Source organism: Motacilla alba, chromosome 9 (assembly GCF_015832195.1).
Source record: "Motacilla alba alba isolate MOTALB_02 chromosome 9, Motacilla_alba_V1.0_pri, whole genome shotgun sequence".
NCBI classification, from domain to species: Eukaryota; Metazoa; Chordata; class Aves; order Passeriformes; family Motacillidae; genus Motacilla; species Motacilla alba.
In genome coordinates, this window is record NC_052024.1 from 8,893,840 (window position 1) to 8,920,466 (window position 26,627).

General features: G+C 41.3%; 1 protein-coding gene across 19 annotated transcripts in view; it reads right to left on the bottom strand.

Moving 5' to 3' along the window:
- The window catches only part of DOCK10 (dedicator of cytokinesis 10), a 145,353-nt gene that overhangs the window by 7,794 nt on the left and 110,932 nt on the right, over positions 1-26,627 (bottom strand). For 11 of the 19 annotated variants that reach the window (XM_038145324.1, XM_038145323.1, XM_038145329.1 and 8 more), the window contains exons 28-53: positions 26,209-26,355; positions 25,076-25,159; positions 22,409-22,505; positions 21,755-21,799; positions 21,136-21,311; positions 20,893-21,009; positions 19,803-19,914; positions 18,966-19,087; positions 18,766-18,880; positions 18,533-18,599; positions 17,744-17,791; positions 16,997-17,098; positions 16,000-16,124; positions 15,494-15,606; positions 14,651-14,788; positions 12,949-13,131; positions 12,289-12,399; positions 10,686-10,901; positions 9,930-9,987; positions 9,503-9,601; positions 7,855-7,961; positions 7,265-7,387; positions 5,860-5,973; positions 5,184-5,189; positions 849-995; positions 305-515 (exon numbers count right to left, since the gene is read on the bottom strand). In XM_038145324.1, coding sequence (XP_038001252.1) covers positions 305-515; positions 849-995; positions 5,184-5,189; positions 5,860-5,973; positions 7,265-7,387; positions 7,855-7,961; positions 9,503-9,601; positions 9,930-9,987; positions 10,686-10,901; positions 12,289-12,399; positions 12,949-13,131; positions 14,651-14,788; positions 15,494-15,606; positions 16,000-16,124; positions 16,997-17,098; positions 17,744-17,791; positions 18,533-18,599; positions 18,766-18,880; positions 18,966-19,087; positions 19,803-19,914; positions 20,893-21,009; positions 21,136-21,311; positions 21,755-21,799; positions 22,409-22,505; positions 25,076-25,159; positions 26,209-26,355 — 2,983 coding nt within the window. The remainder of the gene's footprint in view (positions 1-304; positions 516-848; positions 996-5,183; positions 5,190-5,859; positions 5,974-7,264; positions 7,388-7,854; positions 7,962-9,502; positions 9,602-9,929; positions 9,988-10,685; positions 10,902-12,288; positions 12,400-12,948; positions 13,132-14,650; positions 14,789-15,493; positions 15,607-15,999; positions 16,125-16,996; positions 17,099-17,743; positions 17,792-18,532; positions 18,600-18,765; positions 18,881-18,965; positions 19,088-19,802; positions 19,915-20,892; positions 21,010-21,135; positions 21,312-21,754; positions 21,800-22,408; positions 22,506-25,075; positions 25,160-26,208; positions 26,356-26,627) is intronic. The other 8 variants (XM_038145333.1, XM_038145318.1, XM_038145322.1 and 5 more) reach the window with 5 other exon arrangements.

The following is a 26,627-nucleotide window of genomic DNA, read 5'->3' on the forward strand; positions in this document are numbered from 1 at the left end:
CTTTGAATTGTTTATTATTAAAAGAAAATGGTTCTGAGTGCTAAGCTGCCTCCAGCAGAACCACTCCCAAGTTACATCACTGCAAGAACAGTTAAGATGTCAATTATAAGGAAAAATACGGCAGCTGAATGGAAATAACCATCCCTAAGCTGGTCAGCAGGTCTGTAAGGAAGACATGGCCAAGACCCACAGTGAAAAGATGAGTTATCATCCTGCACAACTGACTGATGGACACCTGGCACTTGAGCTGCCCCTGTGGGCTGGGCAAGGCGGGATGGAGCAGGGGAGAGCCGAGCAGACGTACTGGTGAGGATGGTGCGCCTCTTGCACTGCTCCTCCACGCCGCCGTGCTTCTTGCCCGAGAGCGTGAAGGGCGTCTCGAAGACGAAGCGGTTGATGTTGTGGTGCATTTCAAAGTCAGTCTTCCGATCCTCGGCCTCCTTCTCCTCAAAGAAAGGGGTCACGTAGGTCACCTGGATGTAGGCGTATTTGGGATCCAGGTCCTTGGGGTTCACCTGCGGAACAGTGGCACAACAATAAAATTATGTTAAGTGTGATGAGCTCCCAAGGCATCCATAACATTTTTGATGTGTTTATTTATTTATAGCCATATCGATGCAAACTGAGACTTCCAAATGTAATACTCAGATCATGGTGGATACAAAGGTATTTTACTGAGAGTTCCCTAAGAAGAGTGGCACCTTTGACTATAGCTATTGGCAAAAATGGATGAAAGCTAAATGAGACAGAAAACAACCTGCTTCTGCACTGCAGCAAACATCTGCCTGCTCCTCTTGCACCCATGCACTCAGTTCTCTCCCTTGTGCAAAACCACATGTCTTTCTTACCTTGTTGGAATCCTGGATGATCTTCACATTATCTATTCCAAACTTGTCTGCATAAAGTTTCATCAGCCTCTGAGAGATCTCAGACAAGCCAGTTAATTTGGGCTCTTTATAGATATACTCTTTACCTTCCTCTTCTTCAAAAAAGCCCTGTTTAGAAAGGAACAAAAGGATACAGTGAACATAAAAGCCATGGCAAAAGCTAAAAGAGGTGCTTACATAGGAATCAAAGTTGCCTGTATACCCACCAGAGCATCCAGTAGGCCCCTTCCAGCACCTAAGTTAAAAGCTTACCTCTGTTCACTCCTAGCAGACATGTGCCCAGAGGTCAGTGTTTATACTGGTCTGCAATCTCCAAAGTTACCCAGGAAAAGATCCCTACACATTTATTCACTCAAGAGACTGAGCAGCTTAAAGAGTTAAAGGGCTTTCTTGAAAATGCTGAAGTGTGTATGATGAAAAAACCCTCATGGATTAAAAACTAGAATTAAAAATTCTTTAAATCTTAATAATTTGGTTCAATTAACAGCTGATTGCTGGACACTGCTGCCCACAGCCATGGCATGGGAGCACCTGGGAACCCGTCTGCTTCTCCTCAGGGCAGCTGAAGAGAGACTCTGGTGGGCACCTTGAAAGGCCATATAGAATTGTAGCACTTCCAGAGACAACTACCAAATTATTCACATTTGAAAAGAAAAACAAAAAAAAAAAAAAGGCACACAGACTCTGTTCCTTTGAAACAAAGGTACAGTCTTGTTAAGGTCATTATTTAATAAACCGGATGGACTTGGCAGAGCTTTAATAAAAGGGTCCACTAAGAGCTGAACATCAATCTGTCAGGCTCCAGAAGAAATGCCAACCTCTGAAAATTAACAGAGGATTGCATCACCTGCAGGTGAGACACTCAACTGCCACAAGATGAACATGTACATCAGTGCTCCAGGAGAAGCTCTCCCAGCTGGGCAGAAAGCAGCAGGTGCCCCATGAACAGGGACTGCATTTGTCCCAATGCCATGAGCAGCACCAGCCCCCTCCTAGGATTTCACGTGCAGCTTGGTGATGGGCACCACTGCAGCTACACTCAAAGCCTCTTCCTTTCACCTTAATGCAAAGTGAGCTAGGGAAACACCTGAAGCTGCAGGGATAGGGGGAAAGGCAGACAGCATTAGTGATGTCAGACCCAAGGCCCTTTGCACTTCACATGATGTGGCTTCGATGGCCAATTCTACAATCTGCCTAAGCAAACTGCTATCTGTAGAAAAACAGAGAAGCAGACATTAATGAAGGCAAGAGATATCTCCAAAATCTATTCAGAAGGTACTCATGCAAAATCCAGCTTTTTAAACTGGAAATGTGTTTCAACTTTGCCCTCTAAAATTATTGATTAGGCAAATCTTCACAAAAAAAACCCAAACAGAATTAAAATAAAATAAGCTATGAACTTCATTGCTTCTTTAGGACCCCCCAAGCTTTATTTCAATGGGGATTAACAAATATGTGCATCTCTGGCGTCTCCTTCAGTGAGGACAAGGGGCAATAAAATTGTCTTTTAATTTGGCAAGTGTCAGGAGTACTGTGGGCATTACTGGAAACCAATAACTAACAGCTGCAAGAGCAGCTCAGCTGACAGCATCTTCTTCAGTCTCACAGGGATTGTCTAACATTGCATGATTTTTAACAACATTATCAATTAAATTCCATAGGCATATGAAGACCTTCACAGATAATTAGAGAAAAAAAAACAACCTAGAGCTCCAAAGTTGACATCCTACAAACATGTGTTGAGCTGGGCAGGCAATTGACTTCCTATTGATTACACTGAGAAAATATCCTCAGGATCATAATCTGGTTCCTGATCTTGTTTCCACTGAAGCAAAACTGCTTTATGTGGGAAAACCTCATTAGTTTGATGCAATCATACTTAAACATGCTACTCTGGACTGTTTCTGTCAAAAGACATCTGCTTTCTGTTACTTCAGAAATTCAGTGTTTTCAACAAAACCCCCCATGTTTTCCAAAATGATCACATAGCAAGCTACAATATAGTTTATGCTCTTAAACCCTGATCCTGTGTATGTCTGCATGCTGGAACACAGTGCTTACATGGCAAAGCTCTGCTGATGCTGCATGGCACACTGAGATGATATCTCTGTTAATCGTTTCACTTAAAATAAATTCCTGAAAATAAAAACCTAACAGATTTAGTTTTATCTCTAACACAAGAGACATCATTTAAGTACATATTCCCTACAGTATTTCAGCTGACAAGTGACAAGCAGAAGTTAACTGTAAGCTATAAATAATCATGTCTGCCATATGCTATATGTCTGGCAAAGACTATTAAAAGTAAGATTAAATACATTTCAGAAGCCAAATATCCTCCAATTTCAGGATTTTAAAATATTAAGCAGCCAAGGTTACATTATCAATGCATATCCCTGGATTATTTTCATCCTGGCTGGCTTGGTCCTGCAAGGACAACGCAGCCTCACAGATGGAAATTATGACAGAGAGCAGCTGATGGTGATGGAAGGCAGATGACCTCCTGAACAGCAGGTTACTGGTTTCCACTGAGCTCTGATGCTCTGAGAGACAAGTTTTGACCCAGGCCTATCAGGTGGGAATTCTGATAAGGCCCTTCCTCATCCTCGCACACCTCCAGACACAGCCTTGGAGCTCACAGGACATCAGACCCTTCTCTGCCCTTTGGTGAAAGGTGCTGAGGTAAAGCCTTCTGCTTGACCTTGACCCGGTATTGGCATCTAATGGTTCTTTCCCTATCTCATCCCACAGTGATTGTGATCACTATGGAACTCTGCCCTCCAACTTCTCCAGCTTCTTGTAAACACAGCAGAACAAACCCTCAGCTCTACCTTTGCCTGACACTGCTCTGAAAAACAGGTCTTGAATGTCTTTGCTTATCAGCACAATATGAGTTCTTAGCATTTCAGTATATTTAACAGGATTTTTTTTTGGCTCTTAATTCAAGAAAGACACTGACTTCTCAAACGCTCATCTGTGAGTAAACTCATGCACTGGCCAGTGTGGTCACTTGGGGGTGCAATGAGATACTGTCACCAAAGGGCTTTAACAGAAAGTGCAGTCTAAACCAGCAGCTGCCATGAGATCTGGCTCCCTGAGCTGGCAAATAAATCTTGCTGGTGAAAACAGATGACTGTGTCCTCCCTGAGGATCACATTAATTCAAACCATCCTTGCACAGGGTCCCTGCAGCAATGCAGTAACCAAATTCTGCCTCTGCATGAAGAACAGCTTTCAGGTGCAGCAGCAGATCATCTTTCTGCACTTAAAAACCCCCAAAATTCTCCCTCCCAGTATTAACATTATTCTTTTGTCATTTAATCTGCTTTCCCTGCAGCTTTTGTTTCAGTTAAGGAACAGCAGCCACATCACATCTCTCCTGCAAAGGGCAAGGGGAAAGCAGTGCCTGTTGCCTTTAGAGCCCAGTGACTGGGGGGAACAAACAGAGGAAGACACAGCTGTGACAAAGTCATACCCTTTAGAGCACTAAAGCTGTTTAAATGAAGTTGCCTTTGTGGCACTGGCACCTGGAAAGTCATTGCACTGTCACAGAGATGCTAGCCCAGTCCAGCAGAAGTGCTGCAGCTAAATTACCCCGTGGGAGAGCCACTGGCTCTGGGAGAGTGCAGGCCAGGGGCTGCAAGTAGGACAGCCCTGTTTTGCCCTGTGCTGCTCCCATTTTGAGGAAGGCCAGGCATAAGGAAAACTCTGCCCTTCCTCAGGTGCAGCTCACTTTCTCCTTGCATTTGGCAAGTTCAGCTTTGCTAATCTGTCCAGATAGCCAGGACCTGCCATTCCCCCTGAATCCCATTTGCTTGCTCCTACAAGGGACTGCCAGGACCTTGGCCACGGCCACAGCCTGCCCAGAGTGCTCCAGTGGCCACTGCCATGGACCTCAGACTGACACAGCAGCCCTCCCCTTGGGAGCTGCAGTGCAGGCCAGGAAAGCAGGCTTGCATTCAAACAGCATTAATGCCACCCCAAGACTTGCAACAGAGGAAGAAGGGCTCCAATCCCACTCCCAGGGAAGCTGGGAGGAACTTCCACTGAGATGAGATGAAGCAGCATTGGGCCCCACAGTGCACACACATGATGACAGGTACAGCTCAGTAGTTCAGCTAACTGAACAAACAAAAGTTAGTTTGCAGGATGCAACGATGAATGCAGCAACATTATTTTATCTGCCATAAACCAAAGAATCGAGAGCGCAGGAAAATTAATGCTGAGTAACAGTAGAGGGAAGGATGAAGGATGTGTGAGGAGAATTAAACAAAACATGCAACAGAACTAGACTTACCACAGCCTTGAATAAGATCAAAAGGAGAAAAGAGCAAATTTCTGCATTAAAATCTAATTAGCAAACAGAATGATTCACATCAATCTGTTGTTTACACACTTTATATTTTAGAGCACAGGAAATTTTATGCTTGCCAAAACCAGGACTAAAAGGAACATGCTGGATTGCTACACTGGTTTGTGGTGGAAGAAAGCACAAAATAATGCTTCAAGGGTGCTGAAGCACAGCAGAGGGAATAATGCTATTCTACAGTACATTGCACAGAACCAGAGGCAGCCTGGAAGCAGAAGGCAGAGTCAGTGAAAAACAAAAGAAAGCATCTACTGCATACTGCTCTGCTCCTCTATCGGAGGAGAGTGCCATATATCAAAGATGCCTTATCTGGTTCTATCTGTGTTGTAGCTTGAAAAAACCTGCCCTGCCTCAGTCTCAGCTTTGCTTTATGAAGTCAAGAACTAAAGCTGACACAGAAGTCTGATCTCTAATACACCACTAAATCCACAGTAGTGGTTTACACAGAGGCAGCTGGGCTCTCCCTCCTGACAAAAATCCTGCTGGGAGTCTGACCCACGAGGCAGATTTTACCCTGTGATTCCCTACCAAGTGTTTCCCTGAGCTCTGTCAGGAACAGGTCTGAAATCTCTGACTGTGGAGACAAGAGCCCAAGCTCACTTACCTGCCCATAAAATGCCACCCTGTAATATCTCCCAAAGAGACGTTTCTCAGAGTTCACCACCTCTGCAACCTTCAGGTAGGAGCGGTGGATGTCGTAGTACAGTTCAGACAGCCTCTGCATGGACAGACAGACAGAGAGAGGGGAGCTGAGGGCATGCCAGCACCTTGGGAAATGCCACCACAGCTCTGCACAGCCGTGCTTGCCTTAACTGGCTTCCCAAACTGTGGTATTTTCTGGGGTCCCCCGTGGCAGGAAGGAATGATGAATCTGACTCCATGTTCTTAGAAGGCTAATTTATTGTTTTATGATATTATATTATATTAAAGAATACTATACTAAAACTATACTAAAGAATAGAGAAAGAATACTTACTAAAGAGTTAACAAGATAATAATGAAAAACCCGTGACTCTCTCTTCCAGAGTCCTGACAAAGCTGGACCATGATTGGTCATTAAGTTAAAACAATTCACATCTTGGATAAACAATCTCCAACCACATTCCAAAGCACCAAAACACAGGAGAAGCAAATGAGATAATATTGCTTTCCTTTTTCTCTGAGGCTTCACAGCTTTCCAGGACAAAATCCTGGGCAAGGGGATTTTTCAGTGACACCAAACCTTGGCAAAGATGGCGGGACGTGCTAGGGGAATAGTTTAACCTCATTAGCAGTCACTAAAGACTCATTGCAACGTTTCTGTCATCTTCTGAGGGGTTTGTGGCAGTGGAGCCTTTGTGCATAGGCTCACAGAGAATCATCCCACCACCAGACAGTGCTGCTGGCCTTGTGCAGGTGAGAACAAGGTGCCAACACATCCAATCAGCTCCCAACCCCACACAAAGATGTGCTTTCCACATTACCACTAAACAGCACTTTCTCAGGATAGTGAACCAAAGTTTCAGCTAAGTTAACATCTGGTTAGCTTCCTTAGCATACAGCTTATTGCTACCTACCACTTTGTGTCTCTTTCAATTTAAACCCAGAAAAATCAGTAAATGCAATTATCATCTGGCTATCCATTAGGTATTGAAATTGCCAAGTAAATAAGAAACTAAGAAACCCTGAAATTGTGAAGAAATCACACAATTTTTCAGCATTTTCTGAATGTAAATACAATGCAAATGTGCTCTTGGTTTGAAACCCTTGTAAAAAATCATATCCACTGGCTAAGACAAGAGGTTTATTTGAAGTCTTTCTACAGTTACTGTTGCATTGATGCTGAAAAGAGGCAGAAAACACATCAATGTTTTTTATTTTCTCACAGCAAAAAACATTAAAAGGAGAAATTACAGACAGGAAGAAACAAAACATTCTTTTTAAAGAAAGCACATTTTTTTCCCTAAAAATTTTGATCTTTACTGTTGCCTTAGGATCTTTAAAAAGACCCAAACCAAACACGCACTTACTTTAAAGTCCCTCTGCTTTTCAAAAACAGCAATGATAGGTTTGTTGACCTCAGCGATAAGCTCATATCTCTCAGACTTCCAGAGGTACTCAACACACAACTCCAGCTGTTCCACGAGAATATTCTGCAATTTCGCAAATGCAAATAGTTCAGTGACGTGACAGCTGGTGGTGTTTAATTAATAGCAATGCAGTAAAAGCACATACCCACTACTTCATTTTTATTCTGGAACTTCTATGTTAACGTTTATTGCAATTGCACAATGTTTAATCAGGTATTGGTGACCTAGCTCTTCTTTAGACAAAAAACCTGAAATAATGGCAACATGAAAATACTTGAATAGTTGACATCTCATGCAGAAGAATGGGTTAGCTTCATGGGCTTCTCCCTGCCCTGACTTTCAGTTCTGGTACTTTATGTTCTTCTTAGCTAAACATCACTGCAACAGCTGTGACATTTCACTCAAAAGCCGTGTGCCTTTTAACATTGCCTGAGTACACTCACTCTAATTTGCTGTAACATGCACAGGATTCCACTAGAAACAACATTCCGTTAATCCAGAACAGGGATATAAATGTTAACATTGCTGACCTCGTTATAGGGAGTATCTTGCATCCCAGAGTCTTCCTTCATAGCACCTTCTTCTTTAATGTTGGGGGTAATGCTCAGAAAAGCAGGCCATCCCATGGAAAACAAGCCTTGAAGTGCAAGTCACAAGAAAGGCTATTAATGACTGAGTGAACAGATACTTCAAGAAGTTACTAGATGCCATTACAACTGAGCTGATGAGTTCATTTCTTTTGCAGCCCAAGTAATGAGAAACACAAATGGAGCTGATGGAATTTATAAGACTATTCCACATTTTCCTCAATTATATAAATTCACTTCTCCAGGCAAAGGGGAATGCTAGCATTCTCCCAATGCAGTGTTATTCCTCTCTCTGGCATTTTGGTTCCTGAGCTCTACGTGCTGGCAGCCCTGGCAAAGCTTCATGTGCAACACTCCTTTGTGCACAGGAATGACCCTTGGCAGGCTGAGGTGACACAGCTCACACTTGGGGAAGCTGCAGGTGTCCCCCTGTCAGGTGTCCTGGGAGCACAGTCCCCAGCACTGCACAGCCCAGGGGAGGTGGCTCCAGGACACACTGGGCTCATGCCCGTGCTGGCAGTGGCTTTGCTGTCCTGCCCTGGGTCAGCAGTGTTGCCAGGGCCCAGCCAAGGGACTGCCTTGCAGAAACCTCTGGCTGGTGGCAGCAGCTACAGATGGAAAGGCTCATAAGGAATAAAACTGAGCTTAAATCGAGTATTTGCTAAGCTGAGGCCTTTAGTACCATGGTTGCAGCAGAAACAACTTGCACAGGCATCACACTTTACAGATCAGGGTTTGCCCTGCAAGGATTTTCTACTGCTCTAGAGTGGAGAAGGTAAAGCTGCCAGGAGAAGTGACAAAATCCTGGCAAAGCCCATGTTTAATTTAACAGTAGGAAAATGCTACTATAGCTCAATTAAAAAAGCTAACCCACAGACATTGAGATGGGAGTCTCCACCCTCTCAAGTTTTGAAAACTGTTTAAGCACAGGTTTAAAATCACCCAAGTTATTCACTCCAGCTACTATAATCTTTATTCAGGCAAAGTCTTTTACCACTACTAAACTGTCTCACAACTATTGCTCTTCACAGAAAGCTTCCTTCTAAAAGGAGGCATTTTTTCTTCCCCAGATATTTGCCCTTGACCCTGGAAAGTGCTCTTTGTGGAAATTGCTAACATATCTCATGCTGAGAATTACTATGAAATACAGATTTCATAAACTAAATAACCATTGGCATAGAAACATTAAAAACATAAGCCTGCACTTTGTTTTTAAATAAGTATCATAGATTTAAAAAAACCCCTTTATCTATACTAAGTTACATATGGACAACCAGATATTAATTCCATCCCCCTGCCCTCCCAGCTTTGGACAGCCAAGGAATTGGACATGGATTTGCATGCTAAACACCAATTAACCCAAGAGGGATTTTCCTGCTGCAAAAGCCCATAACCAGAGACATTCTGAGCAATCCATCAAACCAGCCAAAGAGCATCAGGAAAGGAACTCACGATGTTTCCAACATTGCTTTCTACAACAGCCTTCAACATGCACTAGAAAGAGTTTTGATTTGGTTGACATCTTTCCAGATCAGTTTGATCTCCTAATCATGTTATTTGACCCACAAACAGGCACGGTTAGAGCACTCACTTCCTCCATTGTGAGTTGTTAGTAACACATTACTATCAGAGACTTGAGCATCTTCCAGGAGCATACGTGAGGTACAAATCTTTTCCATTTTCCAGTAACCTATGATATTGTAAGATGGTATTAGTATACTGCTACTGGTATGTGTTAAAACATGCATATTTAATAACAACAGACTGACAAGTGAAGCATTCTCTATTAGCACTAGCTTGCTAAACATTTATTTAAACCTCTTTACACAAAACACACTTGCACTGTTCCAGTCTAAGACTAGCGTTTATGATATATTTTAAAAATAAAACATTTGGGAAGAATTCAAGCTGCTTTAAAAATACTTTACATATAAGAAAGGAAAGCAGGATACCCCAAATTATTTTGAACAATAGTATTTCTAGATATACAGATCTGGTTTTGGATATGTTGATCTTACCTTTTCTCTTCAGGTATTCTGCAATGAGAGCAGCAATATGAATATAGCACATAGCAGCCTGTAACAAGAGACCAACATACATGGATAAGTTACAGTACCCTGAATTACAGCATACATGTGATAAGGAGCACACACTTTAAGGACTGCCAAATCATGAGGCAGAAAAAGGAAGACAAAAGTAATTGAAGAAAATAAAGGATTAAATGATGAGATCCTCCTCAAGCATAAATTTCACGAGGTGTCTCTCATAAATGCATGGATTTTTCTCAAAAAAAACATTAAGATGACTCAGTAATAAGGCATCCCTGGGTTATGCAGTGGAATTTTGCATCACCCATTTAGTCTGTGATGAAAATGACAGCACATTATAAGCAAAGCTCCTCTTCTGGGCTGTAGTGGGGGAGAAGAAAATCCTTTCTGTGAGTTACTCACTGCCCATAAACTCCCCTACACCACAGCTACTGTGCCTGTTAGGGGTAGGCAGCAGAGGTGCCAAAGTGACACTGCCCTCAGCTTCCCTGTCAGCCAGTTTCAAGCCTTGCTCCAGCCTACATCAGGTACTCAAGGTCAGGCAAGCTGCGATGAGCACATCACATCTCCAGGTGTTTTCAAACCTCTACTCCTCTGATTCCCAATCTATGACAGACACAGTATGGTTCTCTTAACTCCCTACTCCTGTCGGTGTTCCAAAGCCCTTTTTATCAGAACAGCTCAGCCTGAAGACAAACTGATTTCCTGTTCATTTATTCACATTACCTCTGATAAATCTCCATTTCTCGCGTGAATCTTGGCCATGCTTTCGAGCCATGTCCTGCGCAGCTCAGGTGTGCTGGCATAGGAGTTTGCCAGGCTGTACTGCAGATCCACCAGCATCTCAGGGTCCTTCTCGTGCTCCTTCATCTGAGCTGTGGCCATCAAAACCGTCCTGATGCGCTTGGTCAGATCCTTCACCTCTGCTGGGAAATTAACGTTCTTGGGGAAAGATAAGCAATGCATCACTGAAACCATCCAAAGAGCCCCATGCTGCACCCCCAAACAAGATAAAGTTCTGCTTACAGAGGACCTCCATCCTCTTCCCTATCTGGGCAGGCTTCAGAGCAGTCACAGTTCCAGAGCATGCACACATTGCACACAAACCCTGGGTGTTTCTCCTGATGTGCCACAGCACTGCAAGATGGCCCAAGTCAGTCACCTGTTCCACTGCCATGTGCAACAGCTCTGCTGAAGTCAGGGAACTGGAACAGGTGTTCCTTAATTGCTTACTGGGCCCAGAACTGGATCCTTGCACACTTTCCTCTGAGCAACAGCACCGTGTGCTATAGATAGTCCTGCTTAACTACACTCCCAGCATGTTTCACCATGGGAATAAAGCACAAGTCTGGCTCCTGACCTTCTCACACTGTGCTAGATTAAAACAGAGTCCTTATATTACTCACACCAGCTGTTCTCAACATATTTAGCTCAGCTCTTCAGTTTTTCTTTTTCAGATAAGCAGTAAAATACATTTGTTTTCAGACTTATTTCCATCCTTTGTTTTGTTTAAAAGCAAAACATTCAGAAAAAGTAAATGAAATTAAATACTCCCTCCTCTATGTCACAGAGATAAGCAAGTCACAGAAGCAGTGTGACTGTCTGCAGGGCTGTGAAACCAAAGCTGGACTTAAAAAACAAATAGAATTGTAATGACATCTTATTAGATAACACATCGAATTACTTCTGCTAACTATCTACCAATTTGCTTATACTAACTTTATTATCAATCTCAGTGGAGATACCCTAAGGTCACGTTCAGAGAAGAACAACACCTCCAAAGCATAAAACTGAAAAGGCACATTGACACGTGTTTAGACAAGAATTGTAAAAATTAAACCAGAATATTTTCTCAACAATTTTTGTATAGACAATACCTATAATAGCAGGGGTAACTTGTCTAAGAGCCAAGTATACCTTCAGTGAGCTACTAAGGTTTTACAAAACCCAACTGCTGTGCCTGTTTTTGCTACACATTTACTGAACAGAGGAAAAGGAGCAATTGTAGACTAAAAATTGTTTGTTAACTGCAATTGTGTTCCATTAGTCCCAAAGCATGACCTCTGACGTGAGGCAAATGAACAAAATAAGCAATAAATAATAAATAATATAACTTTCAAATAAAATATTTTTGTTTAAATATTATTTTCACTTATTAAGCTTCTGAGTCAGAAACACTTTCATGACTTCAGATTGCCTGAGAAAGGCACGCTAAGAATGCATAAATCACTGGCTAATACAGCCAGCAATTTTATTTACTGAAACACTTGCTCCCGTGAAATTGTTGACCTTTTGCAAGAGGTAGTGATTGACAAAAAATGCTTCTTACTTTCATCTGCTTGTCTCCATTAGCAAAATTATTTATAATTGCGAGCGAATGTTGAAATCGAGATCCGCCAATCCCCGCATCCGCTATCAGCTGGCTCACTGCCTTGATGAGCTGCACAGGGAGCAAACACAGGATGCAATTAGCAAAGAAATCAAGAGTTTCAGAAGAGTTTTTAACCCCTGTTTTAGTGTGACTTGATGTACTTGTAATTTCATACAGTGAAATTTCATATCTGTCCTATAAAGGTAACATGTACAAAGGCAAGGACTGTGACTAATCTTTCAAAATTTTGTAGCTGCTCACATTTTGCAGTGTAAATATGTTATTACTGGACTTTACATGTCTGTTCCTGTACTGTCAGATTCTCTTTAGTTCTCATCAGCTGTGCTCCAACTGCTGCAAGCAGCACACGAGTCAGGAATAGCCATTAATCTGGCAATGCAGATACACTCACAGCTGTTGTCTCTCCCTGGAGCAGAGCTGAGCAGCCCAAGAACAGCAGAGAATCCAGTCCAACTTCAGACTTGGCAGGAAAATCAAGCTGCCACAGAGAACTGCCTGTCTGAGGACTGCAAAAGGATTGCCTTGCTTCAATGTATTAAAAAAAAAAGATAAAAACTAATGCACATCAGTTAAATATTGATCTCACACTTCACTTACCTGTAGATGGGACCTGACTATTGATTTCTGCTTGTTAAATTCAAAGTTCTTCCTCATGAAAAAATAAAGAAGAGCAGATGCTTCTGTCTGAGTTGAACGTGACCTATGGTTACAGCACTTCAGGATTTCATAGCAGAGGGAACCACAGAGATCTGCTTGTCCTTGGAAGAATGCTGATGGGAACTATTGAAAAAAAATGTGTGAACAAGTTCAGTACTACTCTCAGGTCTTGGTGCAGTTATTCTGAGTTAACAATTTTTTAACCTCTCAGTAACTCTCCCACAGTTATTCATACCAGGGTTTAAACTAAGCATAATCCCACACTCAAATTAAGATTAATTAAGAACTATACTCATATTTTCCTACAAACACTGTATGCCATCAAACTGGCCTCTAGGAAGCCCAGAGAGCAGCTGGCCACAGCAAGCCCAGCAAGCAGCAAGGAATCTGCCAGGAACGCACAACAGCTAACCAGGAAGAGCAGGGGGAGTTCTGCACGGGCATAAAAGCTGTTCAGCAGAAGGAAAATACCTTCAGTGGCAAAGTCAGTGAACATCCAGAGGTCAAGGGTTTGAAGAGCAGGAGACAACAGAGGGCTCTCCAAACCATACCCACTGTTACCAGCAGGGTGAATGCAACAGAAGACTGAGCGAGGAGAGGTGGAAATGTACACATGGGCTATAGATCTTAATTACTGCCTGAGGGGTTCTGCTGCAGGAACCACAACAGATCCCTGCTCCCACAGAACCATGAAGGGAGAATTCAATCCCAAAAGCTCCAGGATAAACGAGAAGGGCAATTCTGGATACTTAATCATTTTCATTACATGGAGTTCTTCCATTCCCAGCTGTCTGGGAGGTCATTTAAAGCTGTGTGTGGATGGTTTACTTCATAGTTCCCCCATGTACTCCAGCTGCACTACTGGGAGAAGCACAATTTCCTCCTCCTTTCCCCTGAGACAACCAGAGGGAGGCCACATGCTGTAAACTCAGCTACACTCTTGTGTTTCATAGAAACACTTAGCAAGTGAGGCCAGGTTTGCTTATTGTCACTTCCCCAGAGCAATTGTTATGTAAGTGCTACATTCTGGTTGGTTTTCAGAGGATCTCATCTAGCTCTGTGACTTGGGAATTGTGCAGCCTTTGCAGCTGGCACCAAGTGCCTAATTGACCGTGACAATTAGACAAGTGCAATGCAAGCAGAGAAACAGTTTGACACATATCCACACTGTTTCCTGTGTTTAAAACCAGGTATTTGTAAAACTATTAGTGTGGATGAACTTTTGGTGAAGTGTCTGGAATACTCTCCTGCTGGTTCCTCTGGGGACAGCAGTAACCATTCACTGCTGGATTCTGCAAACCAGGGATCTGCCACAAAGACCACGGACCTCAAGGGTTTCAAGCTGTCTTCCATAGGTGGTAAAAGCAGGAAAGGCAATGGATACACCACAGAGCTGGACATCACTCATCTACTTACATTAAAACTTTCCCCTACTTAGCAAATTTTTCAATTTCAAAACAGAACTGTTTTTTCAGACATTGTGAACTTCTTTCTTTTCATCAGCAATAAATCAGACCGTCTTTGTCAGGAATAATTATTAATAGAGGAAGTTCAGAACTCTTGCCAAGTGTTCAATTGTCCCCAAGCTGTACTTGCTGTAAGATATTGCTGGGCAGGACTAACAGAATAAACCCAGAGTTACCTTGCCCACAAACAGCCGGAGAGCAGCAAAGACGTGTTTGAGAGCTGCTGCTGACTGGTTGATTTGCAAAAAGAGCATGTGCGTGTCAAAGACCTTCTTCATCAACACATTCTGGCAGTCAGATTGTTGGAGCTGCCTCTGAAAAGTTCACAGACAAGACAGGACATTGTGGTTATTGAAGTGAATAAACTGGAGAAGGATCTGCTGGACATTACCTCGGAGTGCTCCTAGAGAGATGTTTATTTCAATGTAAAATTTTTGCAGATGATTCTTTCCCAGCCTGCTGCAGACTCTTTCAAGAAAAGCACTTTGCTATGCCTGCACTACTCATGGATTGCATACGTTATATTTAAGGGTTAGGCTGACAGAGAGGGAGCCCTAAAATGTGAAAGGAGCTGTTTTCTGTATTGTGGCTATGAGACCTTCAGCAAGTCAACTGGGCTTGCTGAAGCAATCTGAGCAATTTTAAGGAGGCAGAGGATTCACCTTCTGACTTGCAGAGATAGAGATAATAGGCAGGTTGGAAATCTGTTGCTGAAAATCACTGAAATCTAGTGGGACAAGCATGGTTCAGAAAAGGTGACTAGATGCAAGACACTTCCAAGCAGAGCAGGGTTGTACACAGCTCTGGATATGCAGGATGTTCTTCTTCCACCTCTTTCCATCTAGTTTGGGTACTATGAACCAATGCCCTTCTAAAAGACCATCACTGAGGACTGGCATATGTTATTTCCCTATTCTGCTGCTGGACATTTCAGGTTTTCTGTGTGGCTGCTCCCCCAGGCCTTCCTTTCACCCCGTATCCCCCCAGTTCAAGCAGAAAAGAAAACCAGCAAAACATACCTGGTGATTCAGAGTGTAAAGACACAACAGGTCGAGGATTGTGAGGGAAACTTCTGTAGCAATGTTTGCCTCTGTGTCTACATACTGAACAATGTCTGTTTCATTGGAGGTGCCTGCAGCAGAAAAAAAAAAAAGAAAGATTAAAAACAGTCTTCTGAGTATTGTTAAAGATGATTTAATTCTGCAGTCTGGTCCTTAAGTCTCGTCACAGCAGAGATGGGGTCCTAACTGTACTTTAAACCAAAGTGGTATTTTGAAGTAAACTGCTCATAGGAGATGAAAGGGGAGGAAATTTGAGTCAACTCTCACCAACTGCACCAGTGATGTGAGTACAGTCTCTCACTGTTTCTGTTCATCCTCAAGGAAGGGAAGAAACCTAATCGGGAAGTGGTATAGGTGACTCCAATCTCATAATTTTAAGAGCCTCTGGTCAAGAAAATGTCTGTATAGAGCCTGATCTAAATCCCACAGCATTCCAGAGGGAAGTAAATAATTTCTGTACTTACTTGCAGTGCTACTGTCTATCATCTGCAAGAGTTTGGGGTTAGAAAGTGCATTTTTCCCCCGGATTATTGGTAATGTTTGAGATCTGTGGTGCTTGTGGCCATCATGACTTGAAGTAGAATGCATCCTGCAATTGAAAGGTACCATTAAAAACAGAATTAACTACTGTGCCTATTCAGAATTTTCCATGTTAGTTCCATGCAGTGCTTCTCAATGGCTGAATTAAACAAAATGAAGCAAAATTCTTCAGAGAAACAAAAATGAAGGAAGTCAGTGAGGTGAACAAAACAAACATGTGCTGTGATTTATTGAAATCACAGGGGACAAAACTTCCATTAAGCACTAAAAAAAAAAAAAAAGCATCAGCTTAAATAACTTGCTGATGTTTAGAAAACTGTCTTTGAGTGAAGAAAAACTGAACTAAGTTCTGTTAGCTCAGAATATAAGAAAAATATATCCTGTTTAAGAAAGAAACAATACAGTTTCTATGAGATGAAAGAAATGATGATAAACTGACAATGACAGTAAAAATGCACGTGTGCATATTCATGTGTTCTTTTAATCCTCTTTGATGCTGACCAACACATTATTAATTTATAATGAGACGTTTAGACCTAAAATACCAATGATTATTATAAGTTTTGAAAGGATTTTATTTTTGTAACTAGTGTAGAATTCAGGAAGATTTAACATCTCAAAATTCAGGTAACTTTTTAAAATACACTTCCTGTTTACTTTTAAAAATGTGATTTCATAAATTTACATGATTAAAATTATTCTAGGACAGAATTACTCCCTGAACATAACACTCTAAACCAACAGCTTGTAAGTCAAGCCAGAGAGACTCAACTTTTTTACAGTTTGAAGCTCTGTGGCCTCTGAAATTTGTTACATATTTTGTCAACCTCTTTTCAGTCAGTGCTGTGACAGAGTATGAGGGCTGGAGGATGAGAGCCCAGGCTGGGGGTTTACAGAGTTAGGAATTCAATGCACCATTACCATTGTGAGAGCAGCCCTGATGCCTGGCCAGAGGAGTTGGAACCTTTCAGAGTTCCATTATTCTGGGTGGCCTGGACAAACTTAAAAGCAGCTGCAATTTTCCTGTTAAGAGAAAGAGAAAATAAGTGTTCATCTGTTATGAAACGTGACATCGATTTTGCCATGTCCCTGAAGGGTAAATGCAGCCCTGACTAAACCTGGTGTGGAGCAAGAACTGGTTCATCTGGTGACCTTTAATTTTGACACTGCATGACATACAGACAAGTTTACAGCAGTGATATAAAATTAAAAATGAAACATCAGCTGAGACAAAGTGTGCATCCCAGCTTTCACAGCTGAACATTATGTCACATTTTTTCAGGGAGGCAGGAGATTTTTTTATTGCTGTGAAACAATTATCTATGCCCATTAAAACTAATCTTTCCATTAAATGGGTGGAAATAAAGTGTTCAAACTTCCCTTGTTTGGCATATGCACAGAAATGTGGTGAAGAATGGCCCCAGTATTTTGAGTTATAAATGCAATAATGGTTATCACATCATGCAATTCATCCTTTATAGCAGATATTTACTCAGATATGCAAAACATCACAATAACATCACTTGCATAAAAGAAAAAATGAAACATACATTGGCTTCAGTTCCACAAAGGGATTCTTTCAAGAGAAAATTGATGTCATCTCATTAAAGTCTAATAAATGCTGCAATATTTAAACACTGCAACACAGAGTCTGTAATACAGAATTACCTGACAATATTGCGTTTCCCTAGATACCTGAAGTTTTGCAGACAAACCCTGAAAGATAAAAACAACACATGTTATGCCTATTAATGGCTTTGTACTTTTGAAAAAAAATGCTGAATCTCAGTGCCTCAATGGCACATGCACCTGCTAGTAAGCAAAAATAACAGAACGCAGCAGCTCCCAGCCTAGGGACACACGAGGTGTGGCAGCACTTTGCACACCCACATTCTCTTTCTCTGCAGTTGAAGATTTCTGCATGGTGAGATTGGCAAAGGCAAAAACCTGCTGCAAAAGCATTGCTGCATCACCAGCTGAAGGTAAATAACTCACATTTCAACTACAAGATGGTGAGGAAATTCCAAAACCAGCCACCTGCTGCATTCTGCAGTCATGCATAGATAGGAGTGAGCAAACCACCCTGGGGATGTGAAAAGCAGGTCATCCTACATTGTATGACTTTTCTTATGGCCGAGAAATTTTGAGGGGCTAAATACTTTTCTCAAGGGAAAAACAGAATCTCAACACCAAATGGTAAACTAATATGAAAATCTGTTTTAGGAGGAGGACCCAAAGCATTATATCCCTTGTTCATGGAAATTACAACATATTGGAGGATATGTATCTCATTAATAATGTCTCATTATGACTTTGAAAGACTATAGCAAAATAATTTAAGATATAAGAGCTATCTCAGACTAGTCCAACATATGGACAAACCCAAAGAGGAATTGTTTGCAGCCAGCAATTTAGAATATTCAACACAAAAATCAAACAACCACAAAGTAAACTTACTCTAAAATGCTGAAAAAGTCTGTAATTTCTGAGAAGGGTGCTCGCAACCAGTAGGAAATCAGTGCATCTAAGGAGAGATATTAAAATATATTATGTATCCATTACAAGGAAGTAAACTTAGCCCAAAGCCTGTAAAATACACTGATGATTATTCTAATTTAATGCTCACTTGGATTCAGTATTCCCAGTATTTTACAGCAACATAAATTAAGCAGTGTGTGCACAGCTTTTACCTTCTGAAATGGTTTTCATAATGTGAAGGAAGCACATAAGAAGGCTTCTAGTTTCAGCTTGATCCAGCTTGTCAAAACGAAGAGCTGACCCAATCAAAGACAAAGGTCTCATGATCTGTTGAGGTGACAGCAAAGGGCCTCATTAAGCACAGTGATGGACTCCCCCCTCTAGCAAACGTTTTCAACATTTGCACATGTACCTTTTCACACGTGTCAGTTCTCTCACTGTTTTTTTCATTGGTACTTGGGTTAGATTCAAGACTTGCTAAGGAAGCTCTGGAGTCAGCATGGTTTGCTGCAGAGATAGCTATTGATGAAAAGGCTGTAAATGAAAGTCACAGCAAACATGCTAAACTAAAACATTTATGGATACAAAAACCAACAAAAAAAAGGAGAACTTAAAATGTGTCACATGCTGGATTGAGACAAGGGCTTTGAACTTCCAATAGCAAAGCTATTGATGGGTATGTTTAGTACTGAAAACATGCAACAAGTTGAAGTACAATGATTCAGTTTGCCATCTTTCATGGCATTAAAATGGCCTGTTGCATTCTGTAAGAACTGACCTAAGGACACAAAAATCAGTGGAAAGATGCCTGAATTCATTTCCCTGAATTGTGAAATAGGGTTGGAGGTAGTGAATAAAATAAGTTGTATTTCTACTCTTCTGTTAAGCCTGGAAAAACTATGAATATTTGCCTCCATGAGACACCAGGAATTTTCAGGAGAAACCTTGGAACTATTTTTAAGTCAGGCAGAGACTAAAAGAATGAACTCAGGCAAAGGGATTTCTTAGAGCCTGAATACTGGCATCATTCCAAAGCAGGAGAGTAAGTGAAGCAGTGGAAATAGAACAGCTTCACAAGAGAAAGTCAATCCAAAGACACCCAAAGGGAAGAGAAACATTGCACACCATGTTTCCCTGGATATGGTATAACAGAAGTTAATGATGTCCTCCATGAATTCTAAGCAGAAAGCACAATGGATTGAGATACACACACATCTGCCTAGGTGTCTGTTCAATCTGCCATTCGTACCTGCAATGGAGTTCAGAACATCTTTGGAAAAGGAGGTGTCCACAGAGTTTGCATGTTTCAGTGCTGTCTGGCTCTGAAACCCACCAGTCGTGCTCAGGTCATCCCTGGATCCCTGTATTTGAAAGAAACAGAACCAGCTCCAGTGCTCCATGTCATGATCCATAACTTGGATAATGACAGCACATCCAGGAGGCTTTTCTTAGACTCAGAGTTTGAGCACCTACTTCCAGTTGTTTTGACACGACAGCCTTAAAGGATCAAGGCTTGCCATAATGTGCTGAGAAGTTACCTGCCAGATGAGACTCTCTCACAGTGGAAGCTGTAAAGGACTGATCAAATCTAACTAGTGCTTGTTTCTGAAACATTAACACAGCACCGGGAAAGGAACATTAGTTGCCATTAGCAATGCTCAAATGAAATGGAATTTAATTTAATGGAAGGACTGAAAGATAAAATAACCCTGCAGAAATCTGCTTCTAGTTTTTGAAGTGTTATGGTTATAACATATCTTCTATGAAACAAACATATCCCTCCAGATGTGCAGTTTATACAGATGTTGTCTGTGGCAGTAAAGCTGTTTTATGATGTTTCTGTACCCCTTTCCTCCTTCAGTTGTAAGCATTCCCCCGCCTTCTGGAATAGCTTATGGTCCTTCAGTTGTAGCATCCTTGGGTACACAAAGCAATCCTGCAAAGACTCTGCAGGCAATGGGAGGTTTTCTTTACACCAGTGTGTGCCAGCCTCCTGCCTGGGGACACGTCCTCAGAGCCCAGCCTGTGGCAGAGGTGCTGGACACATTGTCTGGGGCTCCAAATCTCTATCCCTGAATTTCCAGCCCTGGGACAGCAGTGTCCTGGCTCTGTTCCAGACCCCCATTCTGTTCCTTGACAGTACAGACTCCCAGGGTTCTGCAGGTGCTCTGCAAATTGAGACCTTCCAAATTAAACTTTGCAGATGCAAATACATCAGCAATTTCAGAACTAAATTCTGCTACCTAACTGGTGACCAGCATAAACTTGGACTTCCTCCCATTGGGTCAGACTGGCTCACTTTGATAATTTCAGTGCTCTGACAAAACCACATGAATTACCTGATTGGAAGTGTTGATATTGAAGAGGAACATATCTTTCATGTAAATCCTTGGCATATTGTCCAAAAGCATTCCATAGAGTGGCATATACAGGTTTGCTATTTGTGCTTGTTTGGCCTGAAAATAAGAGACACAACATAATCCCCAAGAAACTAATAACTACATACCAGTAGCTAAGGAAGTTTCATGTATGCTTAAGTGCTGCATGAGCGAGCAAAGAAAAAGGACAAACAGTCTCTTTACCGGCTCCGCGTATCGATCATCAAACGAGTGCTTGGCCATCAAGTTTTTGAGCACAGCCAGGGCCAAGTGCCTGATGTCCTGGTCCTCTTGCAAGGCAAAGCCAACCTCCCGCAGCAGGACTCCAATCAGGAAATGCTTACGGCAAAATTCATTCGTCAGTGTGTACTCTGGAATGTCTTGGAGTAGAATGGACAAGAGGGTTTCAATTATATATAGGTTACATACATCCTTCCCACCCCCTTCATTTTCCAAATGTTCCACTGTTGGACCTTGATTTCCTGGTCTGACTGCCTCACTTTGCTCCTTCAATTCTCAGAATGATCTAATCTAGTATTATTATCTCTTGAAATCATGCAGGTTTTACTATTTAATAATAAAAGATGATTTATATACATGTTCCCACATGAGGATCTCAACTGTTTGCTCATTAGACTATTGACTTCTTGGAGGCACAAAGTCCAAATTGTTGCTCTCATATCCTAAGTTAGAAGAGTTCTAGAACACAGAGGTCAAGAGCAGTTCCACTTCTGAAAATGAGAAATAACTTTTGCCTAAGATTTGCCACAATGCAGTGGTCAAAGTAAAATTCTGCTCATTTCTGCAGTCATATTGCTCATACCTGATGTTCGATATTCCTGTGCTGATTCTGAAGGCGTCATAGTATCTTCATTTTTCATAAACATAGGAAAATGGGAAAAAAATGCACTTCTTAATTATAAGTTAAAAAAATATTTGCATGCTTTTTAAAAAATCTGACTCCAATTTGAACTAAACAGCTTCTATTTAAAAAAAAAAAAAAAAGCCCTGACTGTCAAAACTGAACTCATTTTTTGATGCTGAAAACCAAGGTAAAAAAGGTACAAGAGCCCAGTTTTTGAGCTTCTCCCCCTTCCTGCTGTACCTGTTGAAATCCTCTCCTAGTTTATCACCTCCCAAGGCTATAGCAGTAGCTTTACTGATTTAGTGAATCAGTCATCACAAAAATTCCAGTTAAAACTCCCAGTGAGAAGCTTCCACCTCCCACCCCCTAAATGAGCTGCCAGAGGTTGCATTATTTACAGGCATACTGAAATTTTATTTTTAACTGAAAATGTATTATTTTTAACTGAAATGTTATTTTTATCACATTGCTTAAGTACCACACCTGAAAAGCTGTTTGGGGCTTCTGAGCCTGACGTACAGACATGGCTCTGGAGAGAGTTATTTATTACCTGCTCTTTGAACCTCCCAACAATTCACTGTTGCACAGAAATCCTCCTGAGGGGGGCCTTACCAGGAATGTTTGAAGACCTTATGGGCAGGCACAGAGGGATGAAGTGCTCATGGTGACAGACTTCTTGGAGAAAGTCAAATTTGAACTGGTGTAAAGTCTGAAAATCACAACAGGCAACGGTTCAGTTCACATTAAAACAGGAAAAATGGTGAGACAGAGCTCCACTATTATCTCTACCTCAAACTTCACACTCACACCCAACAACAAAACCTTACAGCTAGTTATGCTAAGCTGCACAAACAGTAAACATGTGGTTTTCATCTCTGTTATCAAAAGAATTTGTCTCAGACAAAAAAGATTTTTGGATTTTTAAACTATGATTTTTCATTGTAGGTGATTAAAGCTACACTGGGACTTTTGATGACATATACCATAGAATTGCATCATAGTGAAGTATCTTCTCCAGTCCACAGACATTTTGAACCATTATAATTATTATGACTTCTTTTTTTTTTAAATAAAGTTTCCGCCAAACAGGTTACACCCAGAGCTTACTGACAGTAGTGAAAACTTCCTGTTGATGCCAATGAGTTCCACCTGCAAGGGATTTGGGTAATATACAGTTTAGGTATTATATCTTTAATATCTCCCTTCAAAGAAGCCATCCAGATCATTTTTGGAGCCTTGCACCTACCTCAAGAATTTATCATTCCTTGTGTAATGAAGTGACATTGAGATATAAAGACAACACACCATTTCCAGCAACACATTTTTATTTCCATCATCTCTTCTCACTGTTCTCCGGGGCCAAGCAGTCATTGAGCAGCAGGGTTACTCTGAATGCCCTAACACTAGAAAGCACTTGTAAAAGTCTTTTAATTTGCACAAAAATTGGATTGTAGCATTTCTGCTGCTACCAACAGGCTGGGATACCTAGAAAATGCACTTTTCTGAGTCTACCAAGTAGGGGATGGTAGAGAATTTTCCCCTAAAATATTTTACTGCACTGTAGCACCTCTTCAGGAATACAGCATGTTAGCTGGACTTGCTAATGGCAAATAAAGAAGTGAATCATCTGAAATGTGTTCCCCAAGAGTAGCTGTGACATTTTGAGGGAGCACAGAAATGAACTGATTTCTAATGAGGTATTTCAACTTTTGAATACATGTTTCTCAAAACAATATTTAAATGTCAAAATATGGAATACCATAAGGGATATTTCTGTGGAACAGAAATTATGTTGCTTCATCCAGAATTACAATAAATTCAAACTGCATTGCTACAGACTGATACACCTACAAAACATTCAGGCAACAATATACAATTAAAATTTTCTAAAAAGGTAGGTCAGACTGCAGTATTTTTTTTTTTTTGATACATATTTCAGCACATTTGGAAGACTGACCCCTGCTTAGGCATTGGACTGAAATGAAAATGATGCAAGGCCTCTCTCTCCTTGAGGTCAGAAATCTCTGATTTTATTTTGTGACTATTGTTTCCAAGTGCCACAAAGCTCCAACTGTACATCTGTCACAGCTGCACAGTGAACCTGCCCCCACACGCTGGCAGACAGGTCTGGAGGGGCGCTGGCAATGTTCACACACTGACTGCCAAGAAGGTGCTAAGTACTGCCCTGCACACTGATTAATCTTAGGCTTTTCCACTGACCATTAATGGGCTTTTTAAATTAAACATCTGTTTCTGTGGTTGAATGTATTTAGGGAAGTTTGAAATGTGGAAGCAGTTTTCAGATTGCATAATATTATTTACAGAATTACAGACTTCAGGCTATGACAGTAGTAACTGAGAGACTCCATTCTACAGCTGTTCCAGAGATTCAGGCAAAGACCCGAGTTCAGAATGAAGCTGGTTTTGGTAAAAAGCAAAGCAGACCTGGAGTAATCTCATTCTTTAGCTACAAATGAAGATATTACCAGTAAAGAATTACAAAAAGTTAATAGACAAAAGCTTTGTGAGCTTTCTGGGTAAAGATGAATCATTCGAAGTGTATATCTTGACTACACTGTGTTACTAAATATATGCTCTGGCGTGGAAGAGAAAAAGCCTGTGACTCATCCTGTGATGGATGAAGAGCAAAGGAGCCACACTGAGTGATTCAGGGACCTCTTGCTGTTTGAAATTTATTGTTCAAACTATATCAGTGACTAGTGCAGGCATTATAGAAGAAGATCAGGCTGCAGGGAATTTTCCTCTTAGCCAGCACAAACTAATTTGGAGCTGATTTACCTTCTTGCATCATCAGTGAGGTAAGAGCATGGCACTCACACAAAGTAAAGATGTTACAGTCTCACTTGAGTTTACACAATGATAACTTTTTAATATGCTCTTACTTTATTCTCCTCAAAGAAAATTACTTCCAGCTGCTGATGATATTCATAGACAAGTGTGCTTTCAAAAAATTAAAGCTTAATTTGAGTCTTTTGGAGTCTTTGATCTGAGCAGTCTGTGCAGTCTGCTCTTGCAGTTCTCACTGAGTAGTTGTTTGAACGTGGCTATTTACTCTCAGAGAAGGGGGCACATGGATTATTAAACCCAAGAGGTTTTAATCCACATTTACTCTAAATGTTTTCACTGTCTTGAGTTCTGAGCATGGGGAAGTCATGGAATCATAAATAGTTTCAATATTTTCAATAGTTTCAAAAAATATTCTGCTCGTCTGAATATACTTTAGAAAAACAGACACAAACAAATAAATCAGAGCCATACCTTGCTATCTCCAGCTCCAAACATACTTATGTAGTTGTTGACCATCCTGAACACAAACCCACGATCCATAAATGTGAAACAGCGCTAAGAAAGGCAAAAAAAGAATTACTATTTTATAGAAAAATACCCAATACATGGCCTCAGTTACCTGGCTGGTCACTATGTGTCACCTGTACATGGGAATCCTGTACACAGATGAGGTAAGTATTAGGCAGGTCAAGGAACATCACAGACCTGGTGAATCTCCCTTGATTTTTATATTTATTTTCAGTTATAATGAATGAATCAAACTTTTCTTTTTCGTTGTGTCTGCAGCCTAAAGCAACCACCACAGTGCACTCGAGAAAGCCTCTCTTTTGGCAGCCACTCCTGCATGGCAGCACTGCATGCACCACTGGAGGAGGCAGCGGATGGGAGCTGAGCTCCCATCCCCTCAGTGACAGGGCAGGGACTGGTGAGGAGCCAAGCCAGCCCCAGTGCTCATTGCCTGAGCTGTGCTCTCTCTCTGGGACAAAGTGTGACACTACATTGCTTTGTGGTGAGAACACAGCTCCTCCTCACTGGTGGGGCTAAATATTGACAGAAGGTGTAAAGGTTTTGAGGGCCCTGGCTCTGCAATTACTGACATGTTTTCCTTGCAGAGTCAGCCTACAGGTACAGAATGCAATCTTGAATTTCCCCCTTCTGTGCAGTTTCTGAACTTTGCAAAACTAGCAAAGCCTTCTGCTACACACATTCAAACATGATTCCTTGATTAGGAACAGTTAATCCACCCACTGTCATTCAGAAATACAGCATTTAAAAAAAAGAACATCAGCTCAAGTCTAACTGAAGTCAGATTCCTTACCAAATGTTTGACCCATTTGAATATAAGGTAAGAATCTGCAAAACGTGAAAACTTTGACTCTTGAAGAGCATAGACAGAAATTAATTACAATTGCTTTAGAGCAGATTTACATGAAGCTTTTGCATCCTCTAAGACCAAAGGCCATAGAAAACGAAACAGTCACCACTGAATTTGGAAATTGAGCCATCATCTGCTCAGAATTTGTTTTACTCCCTTTGACTGTACTGGACTGGAGCTTGTATTGAATATGGGGAAGTGCATGTGCTGTAATGACAGAACACCTCACCTTGAGAAATTTGGCAGTGCTGTAGTTTGCATTCCTGGTTTCCTCAAGAGCATCTTTGTACTTCCAAACAACATGGTCTGCTAAAACCATCACAAGTGTGTCCAGCTCAGCTTGAAATGATTCTGGAAACCTCCGAGTTCGAGAAACCTAAGCAGGGAATAGATCATCAACTTAGATCCTCAAGAGTGCATAATGCTGCACATCAAACATTCAGGCCAAGAATAAAGACAATAAACCACAGGCCATTCAATACAGAAGAAAAATATTCCCAGAGTTCCATGGATCTATTCTGAGCAAAAACCTGAAATAGAAGAATCTGGTCCATGGGAAAGGGGAAATACATCTTCAACCTATCCTCAATCTATCTTTGTACAATCAAGAACAAGTTTGAGCCTAGCAGGTAAGATAATGTTTTGCAT